The 26,705-nt window shown below is 40.0% G+C and overlaps 1 protein-coding gene across 7 annotated transcripts in view; it reads right to left on the reverse strand.

Moving 5' to 3' along the window:
- Nucleotides 1-23,665: 23,665 nt before the first annotated feature.
- Nucleotides 23,666-26,705, reverse strand: part of PSD3 (pleckstrin and Sec7 domain containing 3) — a 249,639-nt gene continuing 246,599 nt past the window's right edge. For all 7 annotated transcript variants that reach the window (XM_067463981.1, XM_067463980.1, XM_060763662.2 and 4 more), the window contains one exon: nucleotides 23,666-24,367. In XM_067463981.1, coding sequence (XP_067320082.1) covers nucleotides 24,152-24,367 — 216 coding nt within the window. In that variant the 3' untranslated portion in view covers nucleotides 23,666-24,151. The remainder of the gene's footprint in view (nucleotides 24,368-26,705) is intronic.

A 26,705-nucleotide genomic window follows, 5' to 3' on the forward strand; every position in this document is an offset into this window, starting at 1 on the left:
TGGAAGGGTTCGGTGGGCAGTGTCCTTTGGTTTTGGAGTTGTAGTTCACCTACATCCAGAGATCACTGTGGACTCAAAGAATGATGGATCTGGACCAAACTCTACACAAATACTCAATATGTCCAAATGTGAACACTGGTGGAGTTTGGGGAAAATAGAATCTTGACATTTGGAAGTTGTAGTTGCTGGGATTTGTAGTTCACCTACAATCACAGAGCATTCTGAACCCCACCAACGATGGAATTGGGCCAAACCTCCCACACAGAACCCCCCATGTGGGCCACAGCAACACGTGGCAGGGGACAGCTAGTGTGTGTGTGTGTGTGTGTGTGTCTATGGTCTGAACTTATTTTTTAGTTTTTAATTTGTTTCTTGGATTATTCTCAATGACTCCCTATTTAGTAGCAGTAACAGCAGCAGCAACAACTTGGCTTTGGACTCTTCTTGTGCCCCATCCAGGTTTCTGCTCTTACAGACCTAATTTGATTATATTCCAGCTTGGTTTCTCCACTGTTAGCTCTCGTGAATTACAGATACCCACTCAAGAGAGCCAACAGCAGACCTAAAACGGGACAACCTGAAACAGGACAATAATGTGCAGAAGTCAATCCAGAATATAATTGTTCCTGTACTCCAACTTCTCGAAATACTCTAAACCAGTGGTTCTCAACCTTTTTTTTTTTACTATGGACCACTTGACCAGGGACCTCTTGACGAGGAACCACTTTGACCAGGGACCACTTGGCCAGAGACCACTCTCCAACATTTACTACCAAAATGGTTATAAATCAGTTTTTGGTCAACTTCTGATTTGCTTTGATTATTTGGGGGTGCTGATTCAGAAAATTGCATTTGATAGACCCCATCAGTTCTGGTTTCTGATACAGAACATATGCCATCCAGTAGTCACCATCTGATCGCCCACAGAAAACTATATTTAATAATCTAGAGACACTGACCTTATTTTAGGTCTTGCAGTCCACCAATGGGCCACAGGTTGGGAATCACTGCTCTAAACAGATTCTTTTTGTACCATGGGGCTATATAGATCAAATGACATTATATTAAAAAGATGACATGAAATTACATTATAACTGTATATTATACCATAATATACAATAGTAACCAGTCTGGAATATAATGTATAGATAACTAAGCAGTTAAACTACATCACACCTTACAAAAAACTTTAAATGTTTTCCTTCCATACAGATCCATTTCTTTCTGCTAAACAAAGAAATCGCTCTCCCAATTTTGGATCTCACTTTGTTTCCCTTTTCAGTTTTTCTGTTCTGGATTCCAGAAAATTATCTTCATCTCCCTCCCTCCTTTCTGCTATCTTCTTCAAGAAATCACACCTTCTGTTCTTAGTCAGTCTGACGACAAGGACATGTAATTTGTTTCCTCCAATTCTGACATTCTCTTCCAATTCCCCCTGAGACAACAGGCCTTCCTGTTTTACTGAGTGGGATTGAGAGAGAGGCGCCCATCCTAACAAATTTTAAAGGTCTAACTCATTAAAGCATATTTTTAAATTTCAGCTTTAATTGGAAAATCTAGAAAGTTACGTGAAATCACCAGAAAACTTAGCGAAATAGCAACTTAAAGGGCTAGTTCACTAAGGGGAGTGCGGGGGGTGCCCCATGCATTGCATGACACCATCAGAAGGGGTGACACCAAAATAGCAAGTGAGAGGTCAGCTACTATTATTGCTAAGGGGAAATCACAGCAGGTAGAGTGCAGGTTGGTAGAAAGACTCCTAGAGTAGAGTAGGGTAGGGTAGGGTAGGGTAGGGTAGGGTAGGGTAGGGAAGAGAAGAGAAGAGAAGAGAAGAGAAGAGAAGAGAAGAGAAGAGAAGAGAAGAGAAGAGAAGAGAAGAGAAGAGACAGGAAGGAAAGATGGAAGGGTGGGATGGAATGTACTTGGGCTACATATCTGCCTGTGAGTGTGTTGTAGTCATCATAGACAATCTTGGAAGACCATTGGAGTGACACTATGAGTTACCTCACTAGGTGACATCAACCTTACAGATGCCACTGGGTTTACTATTATTTATTTATTTATTTATTTATTTATTTATTTAGGGCACTTCTACCGCGCCCTTCTCAACCCCCAAGGGGGTACTCAGGGCGGCTTACAACCGGCACAATTCGATGCCAGCAATTCATTAGATAAAATACATGACAGCAATAACCACAATAATTAAAACATTCAATGAATACAATAACAAAAAAGCCAACGTTCACCAAGTTCTAAAATCCGTAAGTCCATTCAGCATTACCATAGTCCATTCCCAATTCTGGTCGTCACTACCTTGTCAGTCTGCCAGATCACCCAAAAGCCTAGTCCCACATCCATGTTTTCAGCTTCCTGAAAACATGGATATGTTGATGACCTAATTTCATCAACATGTTGATGACCTAATTTCCCCGGGGAGTGAGTTCCACAGGTGAGGGGCCACCACTGAGAAGGCCCTGTCCCTCGTCCCCACCAACCTCACTTGTGATAGAGACGGGGCCGAGAGCAGGGCCTCCCCAGAAGATCTTAAACTCCGAGGTGGGACATAGAAGGAGATACGTTCAGAGAGGTACGCTGGGCATACTAATGAGTTAATTCCAAGCCCTGTCAAATTCTGCATTGATGCTAATTGGGGGAAACTATACAGGGTATTTTTTTAAAAATGGACCTGATTTGAAATTGCAACCACAAATGGCTCATGAATACAACTCTTACCTTAAAAGGGTGGGACATAGAGCTCCAAAGGATGACCGCTAGATGCCTCTCCCTGGCACCAGTCATTCACAAGATGGCGACCCCGCAACAGAAAGCATAATGAGATATCCATTTGCAGAGTTATTTTTTACATTTCTTTCTAACTCTAAATAGTTTGTAAAACTTGATAACTCATTAAACCCTTTGTAATATGTTGCTATCGTGAAATGCACCACTTTGAAACTGGGTCCATCATTTTGAAACAATCTGTATATTTGCTGATTGGCTATTTTGGTGGGTCCCAGTAATCAATGCTGATTAAGAATAAAATTTCCCAGGAATATTTTCTGTAATTCTGTAACTGTGTTCTTGTCTGTGTCGTATTTTATGTTTTATATCGACTGGATGTATTATTAATTGTTTATACTATTCTATGTATCTTACTGTATTGCACTTTATTGTATTATTTATGTTGTAAGCTGACCTGAGTCCCTTGTGGAGAGAGGGCAGGATATAAATAAACAACTACTCCTCCTCCCCCTTCCCCCTCCTCCCCCTCCTCCTCCTCTTCTTCTTCTTCCTCTTCCTCCTCCTCCTCTTCTTCTTCCTCCTCCTCCCCCTCCTCTTCTTCTTCTTCCTCCTCCTCCTCCTCTTCTTCTTCTTTCTCCTCCTCCTCCTCCCCCTCTTCTTCTTCTTCTTCTTCTTCTTCTTCTTCTTCTTCCTCCTCCTCCTCCTCCTCCTCCTCTTCTTCTTCTTTTTCCTCCTCCCCCCTCCTCTTCTTCTTTCCTCCTCCTCCTCCTCCACTTCTTATTCTCCCCCTTCCCTCCCCTTCCCCTTCCCCTTCCCCTTCTTCTTATTCTTCTTCTTCTTCTTCTTCTTCCTCCTCCTCCTTTTCCTCCTCCTCCTCCACTTCTTATTCTCCCCCTTCCCCTTCCCCTTCCCCTTCCCCTTCCCCTTCCCCTTCCCCTTCCCCTTCCCCTTCCCCTTCCCCTTCCCCTTCCCCTTCCCCTTCCCCTTCCCCTTCCCCTTCCCCTTCCCCTTCCCCTTCCCCTTCCCCTTCCCCTTCCCCTTCTCCTTCTTGTGGACTGGTTATTGGAATATCTTTGGATATTGATCAATTAGCTTTCTCACATTTGTCCTTTTGGTTCCTCTCCACCAAAGATTTACTTGAGGATGTAATGAAGACAATTTTTGACAGGGCCAATGAACTGTCCAGATTTGACAGGAATTGTCCCACTTGATCCCCTGTCGCCCTTTTTAAAACTGTTCTCAATATGCTCCAGTTTTTCTCTACTTCCCATTTTCCCTCTTTCTTTTCAGCTTACTTCAATTGCTGCGAAGTGAATCCAAAGGGCAAAAGTAGGTTTCTCTTAATCAGTAGGCTAGAATCTTCCCCGAGGACAAAAGCAAACTGCTGCAGCATTTCCTAATGTGGTCTTCCTCATTAACACTCTTAACACACTTTAATGTTGATTGGCCACACGTGTTCCAGTTTTCCATTTGTGAAATGTTGGAGGGTATTGCCATCCATGTTTCTTTTGGAAAATGGAAATCTCCATAACTTTTTGGAGATTTTATGATCTTTGGAAAGTCATTACCTTGTTAGAAGTCACAAGCTTTTGAAAATGATGCCATAACCTTTTTGGGAAAATGCATTCATGCAAGGCAATTAGGTTTCTCAGCTGTTAAACTGATGTACCTAGATATTTCTTTGAATTGTTAGGGACAAAGATATGCCAATGCATAAAACATATACAGCTGAGTTTCAGAAGTGTTCTTTTAGTTGCCCAAACCATCTACTCTCCCTTAAAACATCTTGGTTTAAATTATGCCCTCAAGAGACAAAAATAAGCAGACTTCTTTAAATAGTTGGTTTACTCACAAACTTCATGTATTCAGCATGCAGGTATTTTACATATAAATCCAGCTACAGATTTGAAGTCGCTTATCTGTGTAGATAACACAGGACACCTTTTTCATAATCAACAGTCCATAGTCTAAAACATCTCTCTGTTCTGAGAGTCTAATAGAGTCTCTTTCTAGTCTGAAAGTCCAAAGGATTCTATCTCTAATGGCATCTGAAAGTGTCATGATGCCAGGGCTCTGCCTTATTCAGGTAGAGATGAACCAAACAAACTCCCAGTTTGTGTTAAACCATTTAATTAAAGCAGCACTTACTTTCTGGTTGTTTTAATAGTCCAAAACATAAAGATAGCACTCAGCCACAGAATATAAAACAAAACTGACTGCAACAAACAAACGCTGTTGCAGGTTCACGATAACACAGCATTCAAAAGGTCCAGTCCAGTGGTCAAACGCCGAGAGTTCAATGAGCAAAGTCCAGGGATCAAGAATCTATACTGTAGTCAAAAGCCAGTCCAAAGATTCAAGGTAGCAGGGTTCCAAGGGTACAAGAAATGGGTCAGGATACCAAAAATCCACAAGCCTGGGGGGAAACCAGCAGCATCTACCACCAAAATAAGACAAATACTTTTCTCCCAAAGATCAGTCTCAAGGCTAGCTCATTATATCCAGAAACACCCAGCTGCAGCCTATCTCTTGCATACATCCACCCTTACTTGCTTTCACCCATGAACTCTTACTTACAGATTACTCAACCTTTTAGAACTAAGACTTACCTTAACCCTTCCATCACCAACTGCTAGGCTTACCACCAACGAAAATATTTTTGTTGCTATTTTAGTCATCCAAGGTAGTACGAAAAAAAGATGTATTTCCTCAGCTCCTCCTTCACTTTTGCCAACAACTACAGAACATGATACATGACAGAAAGCATACATCTATTTCTACTGAAGTCTCTAAGGACATATCTCTACTTTGAAGTCTCTAATCATGCATCTTCTAAAATGGAGTCTAAGTCCTGAACAGTCCCAGTTCTGATCACATGGCCTGCAGCCTCTCCCAAAACAAAGAGTTAAGGAAAACTGCATATCACACGTACACAATACAGTAAGCAATGTGAATTATATACATAACAAATAACTAGTGAAGGCTTGAAGAAGGTTGATATTTCCAACAGTTTCAGGGCTCTTCTTCCTCGATGATTACTGGAATGTACTGGTGTCAGAACAAGATCTCCCTGCTTGACCCCGATTTTGCAGCTAGGAAACCTTGGTGGATAATGCCATGATGATAACTCTGTTGTTATCGGTTTTTTGAGTACCTTTTCAAGATACTCCAAATGTGAAAATTGGAAAGAAACCTCTTACATGGAATGTTTGAGCTGATAGAACATTTCTTACTCTGAATCAGTTGATTGTTTCTGATTGTGATTAAGGATGAGATATGAACTCTCAGAATGGCAGTACTGTCAATTACTATATTTGCTGGTATGTAAGCCCTGCAGCTTTCTGTGCCTCTGTGTTTCCCATGATTTAGGAAAGAATTGAAAAATACTAGGTTTTTTCCCCTCAAAAGTAAGCAAGAAAAATATTCAGTATTTCAGAAGCAAATGAAATTATGTCTCAGATTGTCCTATTTTCCTATGTTTCATAACCAACAGAGAATTGTTTCGGCTACAATACTTGCTACAACAATGGATTTTATACTGTAGCTTATAAAGGAAAAACTTTTCATTTCTTTTAATCAGTAATTTTTATTTAAGAAGAAAAAGTGATAGGACAAGCAACCAATTTGGGGGATATATAACACTAAAAACTACAGAAGTACATTACATCTGCTGTTACAGGACTACAACTAAATACCAAGTAAAAAATAACAGAACACAAACACACACACAAAAACACACACACATACACACAAAACCAAACAAACAGATCTACAAACTTCCCTTTAACTACCTGATTAGACCCTTGAATCTATATAAATAAAAATGTGGGATTAACATAACTCAAAAACCACTGGATGAATTGGCACCAAATTTGGCCAAAAGACACCTACTAACCCAAGGAGTGACCATCACTCAAAAATTGATTTTTTTCATTTGGGAGTTGTAGTTGCTGGGATTTATAGTTCACCTACAACCAAAGAGAATGTTGAACTCCACCAACGATGGAATTGAACCCCTACTCTAACACCCCTGCTCTGGTTCATAATATTGTTCTCCTAATTTGATTTTAAAATAGAGAATATTATGAAAAGGTGAAAGTCTAAAATGAAGTTTAAAATCCAGAATTCAGAACATAGGAAATATTGATCTACTAAAGAAGATATTGATGAAAAGTAGCCTTTAACAGGTGTCTAAAGCAGAAGGTGGTTTAATACCCTAAAGCAGTGGTTCTCAACCTGTGGATCCCCAGATGTTTTGGCCTTCAACTTCCAGAAATGCTAACAGCTCATAAACTGGCTGGGATTTCTGGGAGTTGTAGGCCAAAACATGTGGGGATCCACAGGCTGAGAACCACTGCCCTAAGGGTACCCATTTCTATCTGATCTTGGAAGTTAAGCTCTGGTTAGTAGTTGGGATGGGAGACAGTCAATGAATTCGTGGTGGTGTAAGCTTTATATCAGAGGAAGAAACTGGCAACATCTCTGAACATTCCTTGCCAAAGAAAACGGTAGGAAATTCATGAGCTCACCCTACAATTTAAGGCAACTTGAAGGCACACACAAACACAAAGCTGAAGATGCTGTCGTTGATGGTACAGTGAGTGCTCATTGTTGAAGTCACTGTGATTTCTAGTAAGCAATGTTTTAGTAACTGAGAACTGGTACTTCAAAAAGTTTTTTTTTTACTAGAATGCCACAAGGAATATGGTTGAGATTCTAGGGAGTGTAGTCTGAAAAAGTAACTTTTCCAAACTCTGCTAGGAATTCCTGACAGCTGTTACCTTTGCTGTGTTAAGGAGTGCAGTATAACCAAAGGCTCATTAATGTTTCTGTTGTTTGAGAAATCTGAAATCTGAATCTGAAATCACCAATTCAATCTTGTGTCCCTATTTAATCTCATGTCGATCTTTTCGCCCAGTTATCTGGCTTCTTGCAATACGAAAAATTCTTTAGAAAGTTTAATCTTGGCCAAATGGAAATGGTATGGTTGTACATCTACTCCCTGTTGTTATGAACTATATATATATATATATATATATATATATATATATATATATATATATATAAATCAGATTCAGATTTCAGATTTCTCAAACAACAGAAACATTAATGAGTCTTTGGGTAGATTGCATTCCTTATCACAGCAAAGGTAACAGCTGTCAGGATTTCCTAGCAGAGTTTGGAAAAGTTACATACAGATATATGTGTGTGTGTGTGTGTGTGGCAGGGGACAGCTCGTGTATATACACACACAAAACACATCTACACAGACTGGGCCACAGCAACGCGTGGCAGGGGACAGCTCGTGTGTGTGTGTGTGTGTATACACACATACACACACACACATACATACATACATACACACGAGCTGTCCCCTGCCACACATTGCTGTGGCCCAGTCTGTGTAGATGTGTTGTGTGTGTGTGTGTGTGTGTGTGTGTGTGTGTGTGTGTATATATATATGCATATATGCATGTGTGTATATATTTGTGTATAAGTGTATATATGTGTGTTTGTGTATATATTGGTTTTGTGCATGCGTTGTAATGTTATTGTTGTTCATTCATTCAGTCGTCTCCGACTCTTCGTGACCTCATGGACCAGCCCACGCCAGAGCTCCCTGTCGGCCGTCACCACCCCCAGCTCCTTCAAGGTCAGTCCAGTCACTTCAAGGATGTCATCCATCCATCTTGCCCTTGGTCGGCCCCTCTTCCTTTTACCTTCCACTTTCCCCAGCATAATTGTCTTCTCTAGGCTTTGCTGTCTCCTCATAATGCGTTGTAATGTATTTTTTGCTTTTTGGCTTTTTAAGTCTCTTCTGCTGTATTTTTCAGTCTTTTTATGAGTGATGATCATTTCTTGACCTGATAAGTGTATTGTGTCCAAATTTGGTGTCAATTCGTCCAGTGGTTTTTGAATTATGTTAATCCCACAAATGAACATTACATTTTTATTTATATAGATTGTGCTCTTGTACTTAATAAATGTTTGATATTTTCTGGAAGCAAACAAATTGTACTTACAGATCACCTATTGATCATGAGCTCTCGGAAACCTGGAGCAGAGGCTGATGTGCTAATAAATTAGTTACTTGATGAACTTAGTGATGGCTTTCTTTTCAGCATCAAGTAGAAATTTGTGTTGTATTTTTACCCATTACTTTCTTTTTGAGCAGTTCCGAGTAAGATAGCAATGAGAAAATTATGCTGATCCCTGGAAACAATGAGTGACATTAAAGAAGGACCAATGGCATGCCCGTCTGAGAATTTATAATAGGCATAAATCAAGGATCTGCCCCAAAATCACATTATAGGTGTCAAAGCAAAAACACTTTTTACAGGAAAAAAATGACACTGAAAGAAAAATGGTCAATTTATCAGGATCTTTTGGAATTTAATCAAGAATAATATTGAATCATATTGAATAAGACATGATTGGCAGATGGATATAGCTTTCAGTGGTGAAAGATTTAAAATTATAGAATCGTAGAATCATCAAGTTGGAAGAGACCTCACGAGCCATCCAGTCAAACCCCTGGCAAGAAGCAGGAAAATCACATTCAAAGCACCCCCGACAGATGATTCAATGGTTTGGGGCAAAGTAAATCTGAATTTGAGTTACAGTTACATACTTGATTGATAAAATATATAAGCTTTGTATTGTTGAAGGCTTTCATGGCTGGAATCACTCAGTTCTTGCGGGGTTTTTCGGGCTATGCCTCTAGAACATGGCCATATAGCCCGAAAAAACCCACAAGAACTGAGTATATAAGCTTTGTTAAAATGTGAGATGGAGGACAAACAGGTTAAAGACAATGATAAAATGGGCCCAGGATTTTGGCTATAATGTTCAGATGGAACAGTGAAAAGATGTGGTCAAAAGGATTGACTGGAGTCAACTTTATTCTATCACGCAGGAATGTAGAATCAAAGCACTCTTGAAAGATGGCCATCCAACCTTTCAGAGAGAATGAGACTTCACCACAATTCCAGGCAGCATTATATACTGTCAAATAACTTACTATCATTAATTTTTTCCCCTAAGATTGAGGTGGACACTCTTTTCCAGCAGTTTGAATCCAATGCTTCATGTCTTCATCTCTAGATGAGGAGAAAATCAGCTTCTCCCCTCCTCAATGTGACATCCTTTCAAATATTTAGACATGGCTGTTGTGTCCCTGCTCAACCTTGTCTCTTGGCTAAGCATGCCCAGCTTCTTAAGCTCTTCCTCATAGGAGTTGGCTTTCAGATGTTTTACCTTTTGGCTGCCCTTCTCTGGACGCGTTTTACCTTTCTTGAATTGTGGCCCTGGAACTAGACGCAGCATTGTAGATGAGGTCTGACCAAAGCAGAATAGAGTGGGACTATGACTTCGCTTTATTTCTATTGATACAGCCTAGAACGACATTGACCTCTTGGCTGCTACATCCCTCTTGTTCAGCTTGTGGTCTACTAAAGCTTCTAAATCCCTTTCACATATATTGTTTTCAAGTCAGATGACATCTATCCTATATCTATGCATTTCATTTATTTCATGTCTTAGTATAGTCACATTTCTCCCCCATTTTTTAAGTTTTGGTCTAGCTATCTAATCTGTAAAGGTCATTTTAGGATCTGATCCTATCCTCTGGGGTATTTGTTATTCTTCCCAATTAGATGTTATTTGCAAATGTGATAAGTATGCCCTCGATTTCACCATCCAAATCATTGATAAAGACATTGAATAGCACTGGGCCCAGGACAAAACCCTGTGGCACCTCATTGATCACTTCTCTCCAGGATGAAGAGGAGGCATGTGGTATTGACTTTTTGTCATCCTGGCATTCCAGTGCTTAAAGATTGCCTGTTGAATTATCTGCTCCAGAATCTTTCCGGACATTGATGTCAGGATGTTTGGGTTCCCTTCTTCCTCCTTTCTGAAGTTGGGGGACAAGACTTGCCTTCCTTCAGTCTGCTGGGAAATCTTCTGTTTTTCAGGAATTCTCAAAGATGTATATGTTATGATCTCAAACAAAATGTTTGTAAAATGATTTCCTGATAGAACATATGACTCCAGAAAGCCTGTCTAGACCAATGGTTCTCAACCTTCCTAATACCACAACCTCTTAGTACAGGTCCTCATGTTGTGGTGACCCCCAACCATAATGTTATTTTCGTTGCTACTTCATAACTGTCATTTTGCTCCTGTTATGAATCGTCATGTAAATATCTGAGATGCAGGATGGATTTTCATTCATTGACCAAATTTGACACAAATATCCAATACGCCCAAATTTGAATACTGGTGGGTTGGGGGTGATTGATTTTGTCATTTGGTAATGCTGGAGTTGCTGGAATTTATAGTTCACCTTAAATCAAAGGGCCTTCTGAACTCCACCAATGATGGAACTGAATCAAACTTGGTACACAGAATTCCCATTACCAAGAGAAAACACTGGAAGGGTCTGGTGGACACTGACCTTGAGTTTTTGGAGTTGTAGTTCACCTACATCCAGAGAACACTGAGGACTCAAGCAATGATGGATCTGGATCAAACTTGGCACAAATACTCAATGTGCCCAAATGTGAACACTAGTAGAGTTTGGAGAAAATAGACCTTGCCATTTGGGAGTTGTAGTTGTTGGGATTTATAGTTCACTCACAATGAAATAGCATTTTGAACCCCACCAACGATAGAATTGGACCAAACTTTCCACACAGAACCCCCATGACCAACAGAAAATACTATGTTTTCTTATGGTCTTTGGCGACACCCCCTGACACCCCCTCGCAACCCTCACAGGGGTCCCGACCTCCAGGTTGAGAAACACTGGTCTAGACTGCATAACAGTGTTCGAAAAGAGTGAGCAGCATATGAGGACATTTAACCACTAGTGGTGGACATGCGATAAAACCTGAAATGTGGACCTTGCTTCCAAAAGGTATCAAATTAATCTGAACAAATTTTAAAGGAATAGAAAAAAAACATGCTGAGGATGTGCGTTCTTTTGCTATTGAAGTAAATACATTTGACATATTTTTATAGTTTTGATCTGTGCATAATATCCTAATCCTAGCCAACAACATGCTGCCACCTATAACTCATTTTTTTCAATTTTGAGGGATTTGGTACCTTTTGAAAACAAACTGCACAAATACTCTAGGCTCAAATACCTATGTTACTATAGGAGATTTTGAAACTTAATATCCCATTAATGCTGAAACCCCTATTTTGTACCACCTGAAAAATAAAAAGATAAAAAAAAAATAAAATCAGATTAAAAAATATGGCCTACTGGGGTGGGGTAGGAAAAACAGTGAGGGTAGGGATAGAGGTTAACATAAGGGGAAAAAAGGGAAGTGTACAAAAGGTTCTTGGGGTAAAAAGGTAAAGGTTTTCCCCTGACATTAAGTCCAGTCGTGTCTGACTCCGGGATGTGGTGCTCATCTCCATTTCTAAGCTGAAGAGCTGGTGTTGTCCATAGACACCTCCAAGGTCATGTGGCCGGCATGACTCCATGGAGCGCCGTTGCCTTCCCGCCGGAGCAGAACCTATTGATCTACTCACATTTAGATGTTTTCGAACTGCTAGGTTGCCAGAAGCTAGGGCTGACAGCGGAAGCTCATGCCGCTCTCTGGAATCGAACCTGCGACCTTTCAGTCAACAAGCTCAGCAGCTACACACTCTCCAAGGCATTTTAATGAAGCTTCCCACTTTCAGGTAAGGAAGAGCCATGACCTCCTGGAAGAGGAGAGTAGTTTTCAAGGAATGAGGGTGTACTTTTTGTTTGCTGGGGGAGTAATAAAAAAGATGAAACTATGACACCGAAAAGCAGGTAAGGGACCCGCTCCTAACTGCTTTAGTGTTGAGTTAATTTCCATACCGTGTGTGTGTGTGTGATTTTGTGCTCCCAAAGGTAACAAAAGGAATGATGAAATAACGGATGAAATGGGAGAAACAAATTCCATGCACAATTCTAGTTATTAAAACTGACTAGGGCAGATATATCTGCTCTAGTCAGACCTAGACTAGAAGAGACCTAGCAGATATGGATAAACCATGCATTGATTGGAAAGAGAAAACAGTAGTAGTAGTGGTGGTGGTGGTGGTAGTAGTAGCAGTAGCATTTATATCCCACTTTTTCCTACCAAAGGAGATTCAAAACAGCTAACATTAAAAATTATACAATGTGTAAAATAACTGTAAGTTTGAATAAATAATAAGAGTGGCGTAAGAATTGATGTATAAGCGAAAGAAAATACTATTATTCAGGTTTATTATCGCTGAGAAAGTTGATGTCGTTGTTTTCTTCTTTTTTGGACTTTCCTGTATTCCATTGCTTGATACTTTTTTATTCATTTTTTCATTCTTATAGTTTTTTGTGTATTTTAAATTTTTCAATAATGTTTGCTAAAAAAAAGGAAGGACCAGCAACTTCGGCAGATGAAATACATTTGGTTTATTTCTTTTCTATTTTTGTTTGTTTTTACATATACATATATCATATACATATGTGAACTCCTTCACTAGTTTGTTCATTTTCATAAACATAAAAACCCATTCAAAAGGCTTTAGGCTTTGTTGCACCAAAGCAACATTATTCTAACTTATAAAAAAACAAAAACAATATGTCATTGTCAATAGTCATGAACATGTACACAAGAAAGGGGAGGAAAAAGACTACAATATCTCACAGCTTTATAACATCAGGCAAATTATTGTCTGCATACCCTAGAGAAGTGACTCCAGCGATGGTAAAACAGAGTGTATTTATGTACAGAAAAATAAGAGCAAATGTAAACTCATTCTCAAAAATATTATTTCAATGATATAAAAACAATATCCACATTAGTGAGTCCTTCCTCCATATGGAAAAGGATCTCCACAAGTGCCTTCATTTACTATGAAATTGCCTTTGTAGTACCTGCAAAGAGGGCATAGAGAGTTTAAAAAAAATCTGTGGTACCTGTAAAGAAAACATCAACAAAATGCCTTGGACCCTTTGGCTATTGGTATGAAGGAAGAGAGCTTTGCCTCTGTACATTCTCAGGAGGAAAATTTCACTTTTTGGGGGGCAAAATCCTGGCATAAGTTAGATTCAGGCTCCTATCCAGCAGAATAAATATACTCCACACTTCAAACAAATTAAACCAGTCAACAGTTGGCCAACATAGAAGTTGCAACCACCCACGTTTAGTGAAGGAATAGAGACTAGATACCTGACATGCTTTGGGTTGGAAAGGGATATAGATTAATTTAAGTTTATAGTTGGACATTGGTTGCTACTGAAGTTGTAGCTATAATAACATAAAGACCCTATGTTGACAAGGAATTACCACATGGTTTGAGAGAGGGAAATTGGATAAAAGCAACTGGTTTTGTCTTCCTACCATGGCTATGATAATCTATTCTCTAAAAAATGTATTCTATAACTTTTTACTACTCAACCTTTTTGGTGGTGAACCATGAGATCAACCTCTGCATCAGTGCACTAGGTTGCCCAGGTTGGAAGGAGAGGCAATCCCATTCCTCCAGGTTCATGTCCCTAACTCTGAGAAGCTCTACTGAACCCTGGTCAGCCAACATTGTTCCGGAAAGTGCTTGCAACCACCAACTGACTTACTATATGGAACTGTCTACCCAACCATCTAAAGGTTTTGCATCACATTTGGATACTTTTCATAACCTCTAGCCTGCACTTCTAGTCTTGAGATGAGTTCATAAAGCTGTTAAAAGAGGGCAAATCTTCTAAAAAGTGACATTCTTCAATGTAAGGGATACTCAAAAGGTTGTGCCTTTCACTTAAACTCTGCAGTACAGTCCAACCCCCATATCTGCGGAACTGATATATGTGGTTTCATTTATCCAAGACATCACTTACTCACTTAGGAACTCCACTACAAGTTATAACCTCTTCCTTGTATCTCAGTCATTAATCTCATTGAAAATAATAGGATTCACAATTATCTATGTTTCACATATGTAAGTGAAGTCCGGGAATATATCTGGATATGGGAGTTGTACTGTATTCTGTCTCCACACTATAAGAGAAACAAAACTGAGAAGAAAAGATTAAGAGGCAGTGTGCACAATCTCTTAGGCGCCACACAGATTTTCTTCTTGACACAATTTCTTGAACAACTTGTAAAACTAACAAAAGAGAAATGAAGTATTATCTTTTCAAACGCCTTTCTATCAGGAAGGCTTTGTCGCTCTAGATGCAGCCTTCCAGGCTTAATCAACCCAATGAGTCCACCCAGCTTAGTATAGCCTTGAAGCAAAATCGTAAGAATCGTTTACAGAAAAAGAAGGCAAGCATGAATCTCCAGCTAGCAGTATTTTAAATGATTGCAAACAGCTTTATAACTGCAGTACATCTATGTATATCTGTTGGTTTTCTATGGACGACTCCTGCTAACACATTACCTAGAAGAGCTTCTGTAAAGTATTGGGAAGAACAAATAGCATATATGTAGAAATCGGATTTTACAGGAAAATATCAACCGAATGGATAAGCATACATTAATAGTCCAGAAGGAAAACCATGAGGTGGCTTTTTTTCTCTATAAAAAGATCAGGATCAATTTTATCTTAGAGTCACTATCACTGGTAGGGAGCCACATCTTTTCTTCGGGGGATACAAGGAACACATGAAAACATCACTACTGTGTTACAGTAATACATAAAATTTTGAAGCCAAAATTTTTGCATATGAGGGAATGGAAAGCTAGCTGCAGCTATAAGCTGAACAATACTGCCAGATGTATCTTCAGTGATTTAGGTGCAAGACACAATGAGGATGAGCCACCTAGAGCCAATACCAACGTTACTTCATCTCTTTTGTATCTTCTTATCTGGAAAAACCCAAGGACCAGTATCTCCCAACATTAGTGAGGCTACAAAGAAACTGTGGATAATGTTAAAATATTCTTTAACCATTTTGCCTTTCATTTATCTCTCCACAATCTTCTCCAAATTGGTGTCCACCAGATAGATACTTGAGATTCCATTATTTAGCATGACCAAAAGCCATGGTGCTTCACCTTTGTGGGGACTGTGGTTCAACACAAATCTGGAGATCATCATATTGGAGAAGATAGTTGTAAAGGAATGCTGTATTGGTTTACCCAGACTGCTTAAGGATGAACATAATCCTTTCAAATGACCCAGAAATAATTTGGTTAGTTTTCTGAATGCCTATCAATGACTCACTCAGACTATAGTCCACCTGGTTGAGTCTTGTGTGGTCTAAAAATGGATTTTTCATATCTCAGGAAAAACTCCCTCTCAGAACTGCAATATGAGATCAGTTCACCAGGGGTTGAACTCAGGCCATGATGCCTACAGAAAAAATGCCAGGAGTTGAACTCAGGCCATGATGCCTACAGAAGACAAGTAGTAGTCTAGTCACTGAAAGACTTTTGGACCCTTTCTTGAACGTGGGAAAATCCCTAAACTCTAATCATGAAAACGAAAGGGAGAGGCATATCTTCACTGGTGAAGAGTTGGGTTAACAGGGAGCATTTCCCGAAACGTGCACCAATAGTTTGTACATTCATTGGTTAAATTTATGCTTCACCGTACCACATAATGCCACAAATAGCATGTAAAATGTCTATACGTAAGCCCTAAATAGATTAATAGAATAGCTTCCCAGCTGCTAAAACATCTGGCTGCATTCTATTTAAAATTCTACCTGCTTAGTTTATATTTATTCACAGTTATTTCAGAGGTGATATAAGCACACACAAAATAAATCCCTACTGTATTCTGACACAACAGTAATATATCATGCAATAGATATTATTCACTCAAATAGTGTAGTACATGTTACCAATATGAAATGAGTGTTGACTGCTCTGTTTATCAGACGATTCAGTTTCACCCATTTTAGGCAAAATGTACATGAAGCATAATATACTAGTCTCCACAAATTTTCTTTAGAAGGACTATTGTATTCTCATTTGGAGAAGACACTGGTCAAATTTTGAAATTATTGTGAAAGATCTTTTCATCAGAAAATTAGAAAACCTAAATCCTCTGGCAATCTTACAAATTTTGCTTGGCAACTTCTCAAATGGGATAATACTTTCTTCCTGCTCCTCCCTTCTGCATATTTTTCATTCTGTCCATCTTAACCCAAATTTAGAATAAAACAAAGAATATGGGATATAATAATGCTGGTCATTTGAACACAACCAGAGTGTGTAAATGCAGTAATAATACATAATCTCAGAAATCTTCACAACCTTTTGAGACAGATCAACAGCACCACCCCATCTAATGTAGAGGCGGTGAGCAAAGAATGAAAAATACACACCTACAAAAGTTGCTGAAACCTGCAATAGTAGTTGACTAAATTCCAGAAGAGTGTTTGACAAGCATATGAGATTATCAGACTAATTCAAATTAGTACTCCCAAGTAGAGAAGACCCACTGAATTAACAAGAATTTGGTAAATCAAGACTGATCCAATGATGGGACAAATTACTGGATTTTGGTCATGAAGTTTTGGTCTCTCTATCTGCCCACCCAACTAAATTACCCCATGGTAGTTTGCAAGTGGAAATATAAAGTTTAGTGTTGATTTCTCAACACGTTGCCCTTCTGGAGAATGTGAAAGTACTGCCTCTTTTGCAGATAACAGTAAATGGCTGGAAATTAAATGGCTTTAATTCATCACACAGAGTTGTTCCTTAGAAGGACCATACATTTGGTTCAAGACAAGGCACCAAGCAGTAGAAACTGCACGCTATGGCTGTAGGGGGCTAAAGAGCAAACGCACATGGCATACAGACTGTCCTTCAGAAGCATAGTAAGTCCAAGGCTATTATACCCACAATTACGGAAAGGAGAATACAGACTTGTTTCATGGAACAATGGCTAGGCTGGTTGGCTTTTCTAACAACTCAAAGGTCCTCTTTCCTACTCCTCTTGCTTTTTAAAGAGATGCTATTCTGAGTAACACACAACATTTCCCTGCAAAAGATTTCCCAAGGTATCGGCTTAACTGAATTTAGTTTATCAATGGATTGTTCTGATTATGCAGAAAATTCAGGATGTGCATCTTTCCCCAAGGATAACTCTTCAGTTAGAAGAGCTTCCACTAAATTCATAAGCATCATGTTAGAAGTCTGTGTGAATTAAAAAAATGATTTAAAGCTCTTTTAGATGTGTACTTTATAACACCTTTTATATGCTCCAAGTGAGCAGGCAAATGGCTCTTTATAAACATGTTTAGGGCACCTCGTAACTTGGATAGAGTCGATTATATATTGATAGCAATCCCATATCTTTTTTTGAAAAGTGGGTCTTATGCTGCTCTGAGGTTTGGAAGGTTGTAATGTAAAAAAATGCTGTATATTTATAAGGATATCATGTAAAGTAAGTATGCAAATGGCTTAAAAACTACTTTGCAGTATCTTGTTGTGAAATGTAAGAGCAGATCTGTTGATGCTCAAAATTTAGAATTGGGGGAGAGGAACAGAAGAAAAAGAGGGGATGTCGCAGCAGAGGAAGTTATGGAGAAGGCTGGGCATTTGAAACTTACTGCTGGCATTTCCTGTCACTTTGATTATCAAGAGCATTAGACTGAAGGCATCTCTTGACAGCCTGTAATTGTAGATATTAGTTGCATGTAAGACTGTCAAGGCATGTGCAGTCCAAGTCACAGATCCTTCCCTGTGGGACTGAACTGGAGATTCATATAGTACCATGGCGCCAGGGCCAAAAAGAGATAACCTGGGAGTACTTCCAATATACAAGCGAAACACAAAGACCAAATTTACAGAATATTATAAAAGAGAAGGACAAATCCATGTGGAAAGGTCATCCAATCTTAGCAATCCTTGCAAATTTTCAGTGGGCTAATCTGTAACCTTTGCAAAAATCACACAATACTAGCAAATACTAAATAAGGAGGAAACAGAGTTGGGTCTATTTAAGTAGACTAGCTCCAATTTAGCTGTAGCCAAAGAGGCTACACAAAACTGACAACTCAATACAAGAATGCACATTTACATATCACCAACTTCAGTGGCACCTGGGTCAGCATTATGAGCAAGGATGCACACACATGCTGAGATACGTACACATCTTGCATACCCGATGAGAGCAGTTACAGTTTGTTTTCCAATTCAAAAAAACTATATTTACTGTCCCAGCATATCCTCTTTCTCATTCTCGTTTCTGGAAGACCATTTATGGCTCTTTAGTTTCTTATGCAGCTCCATTTTTGGGTTCTTTTCTTTATAGCAGAGATGGGAAACATGTAGCTTTCAAAATGTTATTCACTGCAACTCCCATTGTCTTTAAGCATTGGCTAAAGACAACTGCTGATGGAAACGGCAGTCCAACAACATTTGAAAGCCACATGTTTCCAATCTCTGTTCTAAAGTGACCACAAAGCAGAATGCAAAGTTTGCACTGTGCAGGGCAGCCTTCTTAAAAGACTGGAATCACTGCCCTAAACCCAAATATTAGGTCCAATCCACTGAGTTTAGTAAGCTGGGGAGAGTTTAGGGAGAGTTCAGTTAAGTTGGCATCTAAGCAAGTTTCACAAATTCAATGGGTTTGCTGCACTTGGGACTAACAAAAGGATTTAGGCCACTGTGTCAGTCTCTATCCCAAATTAATCCTCAAGGGCAACCCCTGATATTTCTCCCATGTGAGTAAAAAAAAGAAGTAAACTTATTCTTACACTGAAAAGTAAACAGTGTGTGTGCATGTGTGGAGGGATACTGCTGTGCGGGCTGACCTAGCTAGTCCTTCCCGAACAGGGATCCTGCCTAAAAAGTGTCCTGCACTCCACAGGTGGCCTTGGCGATTTCCAAGCGCTGCTTCCACCCATCCACCCTCAGCTGCACATCTTCACAATGGGCATGTCACCACTAATCAATAATTACAGCTCCCTGATGCTTCTGAAAATAAATAGACAAGAACAGGCACACCAAATGCAGCAGCTCAATTATACGTGGCGCTGCTGTTCACACCGAGACTTCGGGGCTCATTATGGGTACATGCTGGGAATGAGTACACAAAACGCACATTCCCGCTTTTAATTGTGCAATTTAAATAGCCATCTCGGGGCCATTTTTTTTCAAAGTTCTGAAGTACTGTGAAATGATGCAGCAATAAAATAGAGGGTTTCCAGCTGGTTTCCAGCCTCTTTAGGGGACCACAGTGAAACATGAAGAACAGTGGCTAAGTTTACATCTTGGGGTCTTTCCTGAGCTTTACACCTAGTAGGGCAGGAAGGGAGGGAATACAAAGAGAACCAGAACAGGAGATATTGAAAATACAATCTGGACATCCACCCCTGTTTTGTCCATGGTCAAAAGAGTAAGGTATTTCTCTGGGGATGCAAATTTTCTCCTCCATTTCTTTTCTCTGTCCTCCCAATATCAATGGCTGCAAAGTCCCTTTTCTGACACTGGCCCACTTCCTAAGCTAATTTTCTAAAACAGAGAAGTCCAAATCGAGATGATGAACCTACCAGTAGTTTTACTCAAAAGGAAACAAAATAGAAATTAAAAGTGGAAGAGGATTTGTTTTGAGGCAGGAAGGCAAGCAGTTGGCAGAAAGACAAGGAACTCTACCAGACTTGAATATTCTCTCTCTTTGGATATTGTATGATCCCATGCCCATGCTCATGTGTCCCATCACCAGGAAGCTTTTAAAATTGACATGAATTTTTTATGTGCATGTCACATAACCTGGTTATCACTGAAAAGGGCCAGGTAAGCAGAAAACCACCAAAAGACTTTCCCGCCCTTCAAAACCTTGCCTTGGAAGGCACAGCAAAGAAACCAAGGAGTTGCTAGCCCCCATCATCTCCTAGACATGACCCAAAAATACTGTAGTCTGCCCATGAGAAGTGCTCTCTCCCTCAGAGTGTAGTCGTCGAGGGTAGAAGAACTCTGCTCACCTTTGCTCCTGAGCTCCCAAAAGTATCGATGTGTGACAAATACAAATAAAACCAGGAGGAAACAGGTGGTGCTTTCTAATACATACAATCACTCACACTCACACACAGTGATTAATAACCTGGGCCATACAGCTGTTGTCTGATTGTGACATGGATACCTATCCAAATCTTCACATTTCCCCACCTCAAAGAAGAGAGAACAGCCACCACTGCCTTGTGTATGTAGAACCTCCTCCTTTCCCCTATCAGGGCTCCTTGAGGAAAAACTCAGGTGGTCATGGACGTGTGGCTAGCCTCCTTTCTCCAAAAGTGGAAGTGGTTGGCCACAGTTATCCAGCTGTCTAAAGGAGTAATAAGTAGACCACAACATACCAATGAATTTTCACTGGGAGGAAGGAGTGCAATACTTATCACCCCCACTCATTCTTGTTGCACTTATTTGGATGAGTACAATGATAGAACTTAGACCATAGTCAAAGAGAAACATTTTAAAGAGTTTGAAGCATTCAGTAACACTTAGCAAATAGCTACAGAGTCCATCAGTCCACCAATATTTCGGCTAATTCCTTCTTCATACATGGAGACCAACACAGGGTATTTCAATACAATGTTGTTCCTTCACTCTGCTCCATAGAAAAATTACTAGTAGAGTCTTCCTTATCCAAAATGCTTGGGACCAGAAGGTTTTTGGATTTCAGATTTTGGATTATATGTATTTGCATAGATATTGTGAATGAGGGATAAGGGGGCAAAGTGGGCTAGTGGCCAAATAGTTTTTCCTCAAGGGTTCCCCATCAACACACCTTTGCCCTTTTAGCACAATGAACAGGAAGAAAGGAGAAACTCTCTCCCGACACTGCTGAGTCTCTTTCATTCTCTCTGGACTAGATATCGGTAGCAGGCAATGGGGTTGCTCCATGTTCACAGCCATTTCCAGTGAACCTGCTTTTCTGTGCATCGCTATGGGCCAGGCTGAGGCAAAAACAGAAGCATCTGGGATGTCTGCTTTTTACAATAACCACAGTCCTCCCTTTTTCACTCTTTTCTTTCCTTCATCAGGGGTCCTTGAGGAAAAACCCAGCGGGTGCCGGACATGTAACTAGCTCCCTTTCCCCAAAGGCAGAAGTGGGTGGCTGGCAGCAAAAAGTTTCAGTTTTAGAGTGTTTCGGATTTCCAAATAAGGACACTCAGCCTATAGTAATTTTTCTCTTTCATTTGAATCTATTAGAATTCCTGACCTCAATTCATCCCCGACTGTAAAAATATTGAAGTTTTCTCTCCAATTTTTAATGGTGTCTTTACTTTTCCCCTGTGCTTTATGAGAGACAAGACACACACAGCACTGAGAGCAAGGTCACCTTTTCTTTTCAGACAGAGCTAATGAATTCTGTCACTTTACTGCCGTCTCTCCTCTCAAAACAACTGGACAGTTTGCAGGCTTTTCCGATAAAAAATGAGCGACCGCAAAACCATGAACGCGACACTGCCTCGTGAGGCCCGCTCTTCTTAGTGCCAACTACCCTCAAGGTAACCATAAACCTGTCTGGCTCAAAGGCTCCTTTACGGTGGTGAAAGACCCTTAGAAGGTGGAGGTCACAAAGGATTCCTTTTTCAATTCAGCCTTTTTGCCAGGAATGGGAAGCCTTTCGTCATCCAGATCTTTTAGCCTAAAATGGCCAAGAAATCCAGTGGGAGTTGTACTCCAAAATGCCTAAAGCACCAAAGACTCCCTCTTCACCACTGCCTTGTGTACGTCTAACATCAATCTTAACTGGTTTGCCCTTCTAAGTGCCAATGCCAAGCAGAAAGGGCTTCCCTACAGAGATGAAGCACCATCCTTGCTGCACAATTACAGTGGCAAAACTCAAGGTAGCCTTTAATTTAGTACTTGGAATTGAAGGTGAATACATTTCTCTGAAGTGTGTCACTCCTCCAGTCTTTTTAACCTCTAAGGCAAGCTACTCCTAAGTAGCATGGACATCCACTTTTTATCCAATCCTTCCTAGATAGGCAGAGAAACACCATACACTGAAAAACAAGTGGACCCATACTATTAAATCAATGGCATTCAGGTTCTTATGGCTAAGCTGTCCATTCAGGAGCTCAGTGGTGTTAGCTCTGTTATTCGCAACTATTCTGATTTCTTTGGGATTTGATTCTTTGGGGTTAATCCCCAATATGGATCTCATGTTTCCTTTTCCTTTGGTTTGCCTGGGGTGTCTTGTGATTATTTTGTTTTTTCTTAACATTGAGTACACTTTAAATATAATGCTGCCATATGCAAAGAAAATAAGGACATTTCAGGAACAGTGATAAATATACTGCTGTTCTCCTTATCCCTGGCTCATGTTTCCTTTGCATTGATATGAAGTAGATTGGGGTAGACATGGAAGAAGAGGAGGGTACATCCATTGTGAGTATTTTTATAGATGGGGGGATCCAGTGGCTGGAATGGAATCAGAGTTTTGTTCTAAGAGGAAAGACATTTCTGGGTCTCTTTGACTTTGAGTTATAAAGGCAAACTGGGTAACAAGATGTCTCTTCATGTTTTCAAACATTAAGAAGAAAATATCCAGCGGCAATGAATTCAATTATAAAGTGCCTGAACATACTTGAACTTCTAGAAGAGGATCAAAATGACAATGGGAAATAAATACAAATTACCAGGTATCTGTACAATAAATGTATAAGTATATACTGTTGAGAACCATAAGAGCAAGTGTGACTTGCTGAAAGAGGGAAAAAAAGAGAGAGGGGTCAATGGAAGAGACCTCCCAGCCAATGAAAAAACAGCAATTTTGGCTGGAATTATTTCTGACCACCAAAGACCTGGCTCCCTTTCAACATCCAAAATACAAACTTTGTTCCTTCATGTTTTTTTGTTCTTGAAGGCTAACTATCACGTCTCAGCCCCTTGCAGGCGGGGCTCATGGATCACATCTACTGCTCATTGAGCAGTCTATCTACCGGAAGGGCTCCTTCACATGTAGTGAGAGAGTCCACAGCACAGCAGCACCTCGCTTCCTTTCGAGGGGGTCCATGCCACCTTGGTAAAAGTGACTCCCTTCACAAGGCTAAACAAACCACTAAGCTTTCCATTTGTCCAGTTATGTTCACTGCTACTGAGAAGCAGCAGGTGACTTGAGAGATGAAAATTACAAGCCAATGAGAGAAGTTAAAAAGACAAGGGAGATACATGTATCATGGAACCTCTCCCTTCCTGCTCCTTGTTGCCTGTCCCACTTTTCTTTTTGTATTGATAAAAAAGAAAAGATTGGATCAGTTGCTCTATGATAAATTAACTAGGCAAATGCAAGTCAGAAGCCAAAACATCTCCAACGACCTGTACAGAAACAACAAAATTTACAACTGAAAATGTCACTAACACCCCATTCAGGCAGATGTGTTAATTTTGTTTGTTTTGTTTTTGCAAAGGACAGGTTATCAAAGAGAGAAAGAGAGAGGGAGAGTGATATGTGATTCCGCCAGGCAGTCTCAGTTGCTCTAAGTAACCTTCTGCTTGAGGCTGGGTGTTTCAGGTCTATAGTCCTTCCTCTCCGAGATGTTACGCTTCACCTTGGCACTAACAGGAGACTCCTGGTTTAATGAAGGGCTTGAGTGGCATTTCTTCAGTCCCGGGCCATCGTTCTCTCCCGTGCTCAGCAACTCTTTTCCTGCTCCCTCTTTAAGAAGGGACACATATATTTCATAACGCGTTTTCTGCAAAAAGGAAAAAAAGGAGGGAGAAAGAGTTTCAGACCGCAGTATAACTTTTGTGATTTATTGAGGACATCAAGCAAGGTGACTTCATGAAAGATTTGTTAAGCTATTCATCAGTATAACAAGGGAATTGGTAGAGTGCCCTGGACTGGAATATAGCTAACATGGGTACTAAGGTTAGAGTGAAAGCTGAAGGAAATGCAGTGGTTGCTTCTGAGGTGAGACAACTGAAGTACCAAGTAAACAAGTCCTATACATTCCTAGGGTATCACCAAATGTATGGCTCACCTACATCGGTAGCTTATTATGGGGCAGACTGAAGCATGGCCATACAATCTGATCCCAATCCAGGGCAGTGGCAGGGCAGAGTCCAGACAGTACAAAACCACTGGTTTGGTTGTATTGTGACTTTACTGTTCCTGTTACTATTGCAAGATAGCCACAAAACTCTATGAGAGCTCTTGGCCATTGCAAGCACCCCATGCTGACATTTATTTATTTATTTATTTATTTATTTATTTATTTATTTATTTATTTGCAGCATTTATATTCCGCCCTTCTCACCCCGAAGGGGACTCAGGGTGGATTACAGTGTACACATATATGGCAAACATTCAATGCCAATTTTGACATACAACATAGACAGACATACACAGAGGCTATTTAACTTTTTCTGGCCGCCAGGGGAGCTGTTGCTTTCATCGTCCATCTGCGACACTGATGAAGTATTTCCGCATTCCTCGCATGCTTTTTTGCTGGAGTGCTTTGCTGGAGTCTTTTTTATGGCCTCACAAATTAGTTAATTTAGCCTCCCCACACTTTAAGGTGGTACCTAATTTTCCTACTTGACAGATGCAACTGTCTTTTGGGTTGCAAAGGTTGACAACAGGCTACACAATTGGTTGGAAACCCACTCCAACCCGGGCTGGCTTTGAACTCATGACCTTTTGGTCAGAGTGATCTTAATGCAGCTGACACTCAGCCAGCTGCACCACACTCCCGGTGCCTGATTCATCCCCCTTTCCTGATGAGAGACGAGAAAGGGGAATGACTGTGGTGGCCCATGTGGACAGCAAACTGGCATGCATTAGATCTGATCCTTCAGTTGACACTGTGCCAAAACCATGGGCTACTCCAGAATTCGGTCAAACTCTGGATCCTCCCTGACTTAATAAAGGGCTAAAATGGGTTAACCTGCTTTACCTCATGTTAAGGATTGGAAATCCTAGAATGTCATGGGGACGGCCAGAACGGATTACATGTTGAGTATGGACTATTAAGCCCATGTAGACATGCCTTCAAACACTGGCAAAGGCCCCACAACAGGCAAGTAAAGGATCCTTTTGAAGAACTTCTTCCTTCACCTGTTAAGACTAGAGGACAGATACCTCCACAATAAGATCTGTACTGGCTCAAGCGAATTGGAAGAGTGACTCAGACAGGACCTACTTCTCCAAATTGATTAACAACAACAAGAAGAAAAACAACAACAATAATTGTTGATGTTGTTGAAATAATATTATAGGAATGCCACAAAAACTGTTGGAGAGGTTGTCAGGAGGTGGGTACATATATACATATGTGGTGGCAATGAAAATATGTAAATGAATTTTGGGGGAAGGTATTTGGAGAAATAGAAGCTATAATGGATATGAAGACAGGAAAAAGTGCAATCATTGCAATGTTGTCACTATATAACGTTAAGAAATTGAAAAAAACAGAGAAAGATGCAATAGATAACATGTTAACTGCAGCAAGATTACTGATAGCGAAGAATTGGAAAGGTAAAATAAATGTACCAATTGAAGAATGGTATAAAGAACTATGGAAAATAGCAATAAATGATAAATTGACATGTAGGTGAAGAGTCAGGAAAGGAGTATGGAAGGAAAATGACTTTGATGAAGTTTGGGGAAGTAGATGGGAAATTACCTCCACAGAAGAAATGGTATCTTGGAAAGAGAATGTAAATTGAAGTGGCTCGGAGGGGGGGGGGGGGGGGCAGAGGTGAACAAAAAAAGTATACAAGATATATATATATACACTTATAGTTGATGTAATGAATTGAGTACGGAATATAAGAGTATTGAAGGTATTGATGTATTCTAAGAAAAGCAATACAATTTTTAAAAAGGAAAAGAAATATAGATAATAGAAATAATAATAATGTTATTATTATTATTTCTTGCCCATCTCTCCTCACTGTTATAGCTCGAGATGGGCTACAACATGGTTAAAACACACATTCATCCAAAAACATTCTTTAAAATACACATATTAAGACATATTAAGTAATGTCCGTTCCAATAAAGTTTCCCTCTGGTTTTAAAGAGGGGTA

The sequence above is a fragment of the Anolis sagrei genome, chromosome 2, assembly GCF_037176765.1.
Source record: "Anolis sagrei isolate rAnoSag1 chromosome 2, rAnoSag1.mat, whole genome shotgun sequence".
Taxonomy (NCBI): Eukaryota; Metazoa; Chordata; class Lepidosauria; order Squamata; family Dactyloidae; genus Anolis; species Anolis sagrei.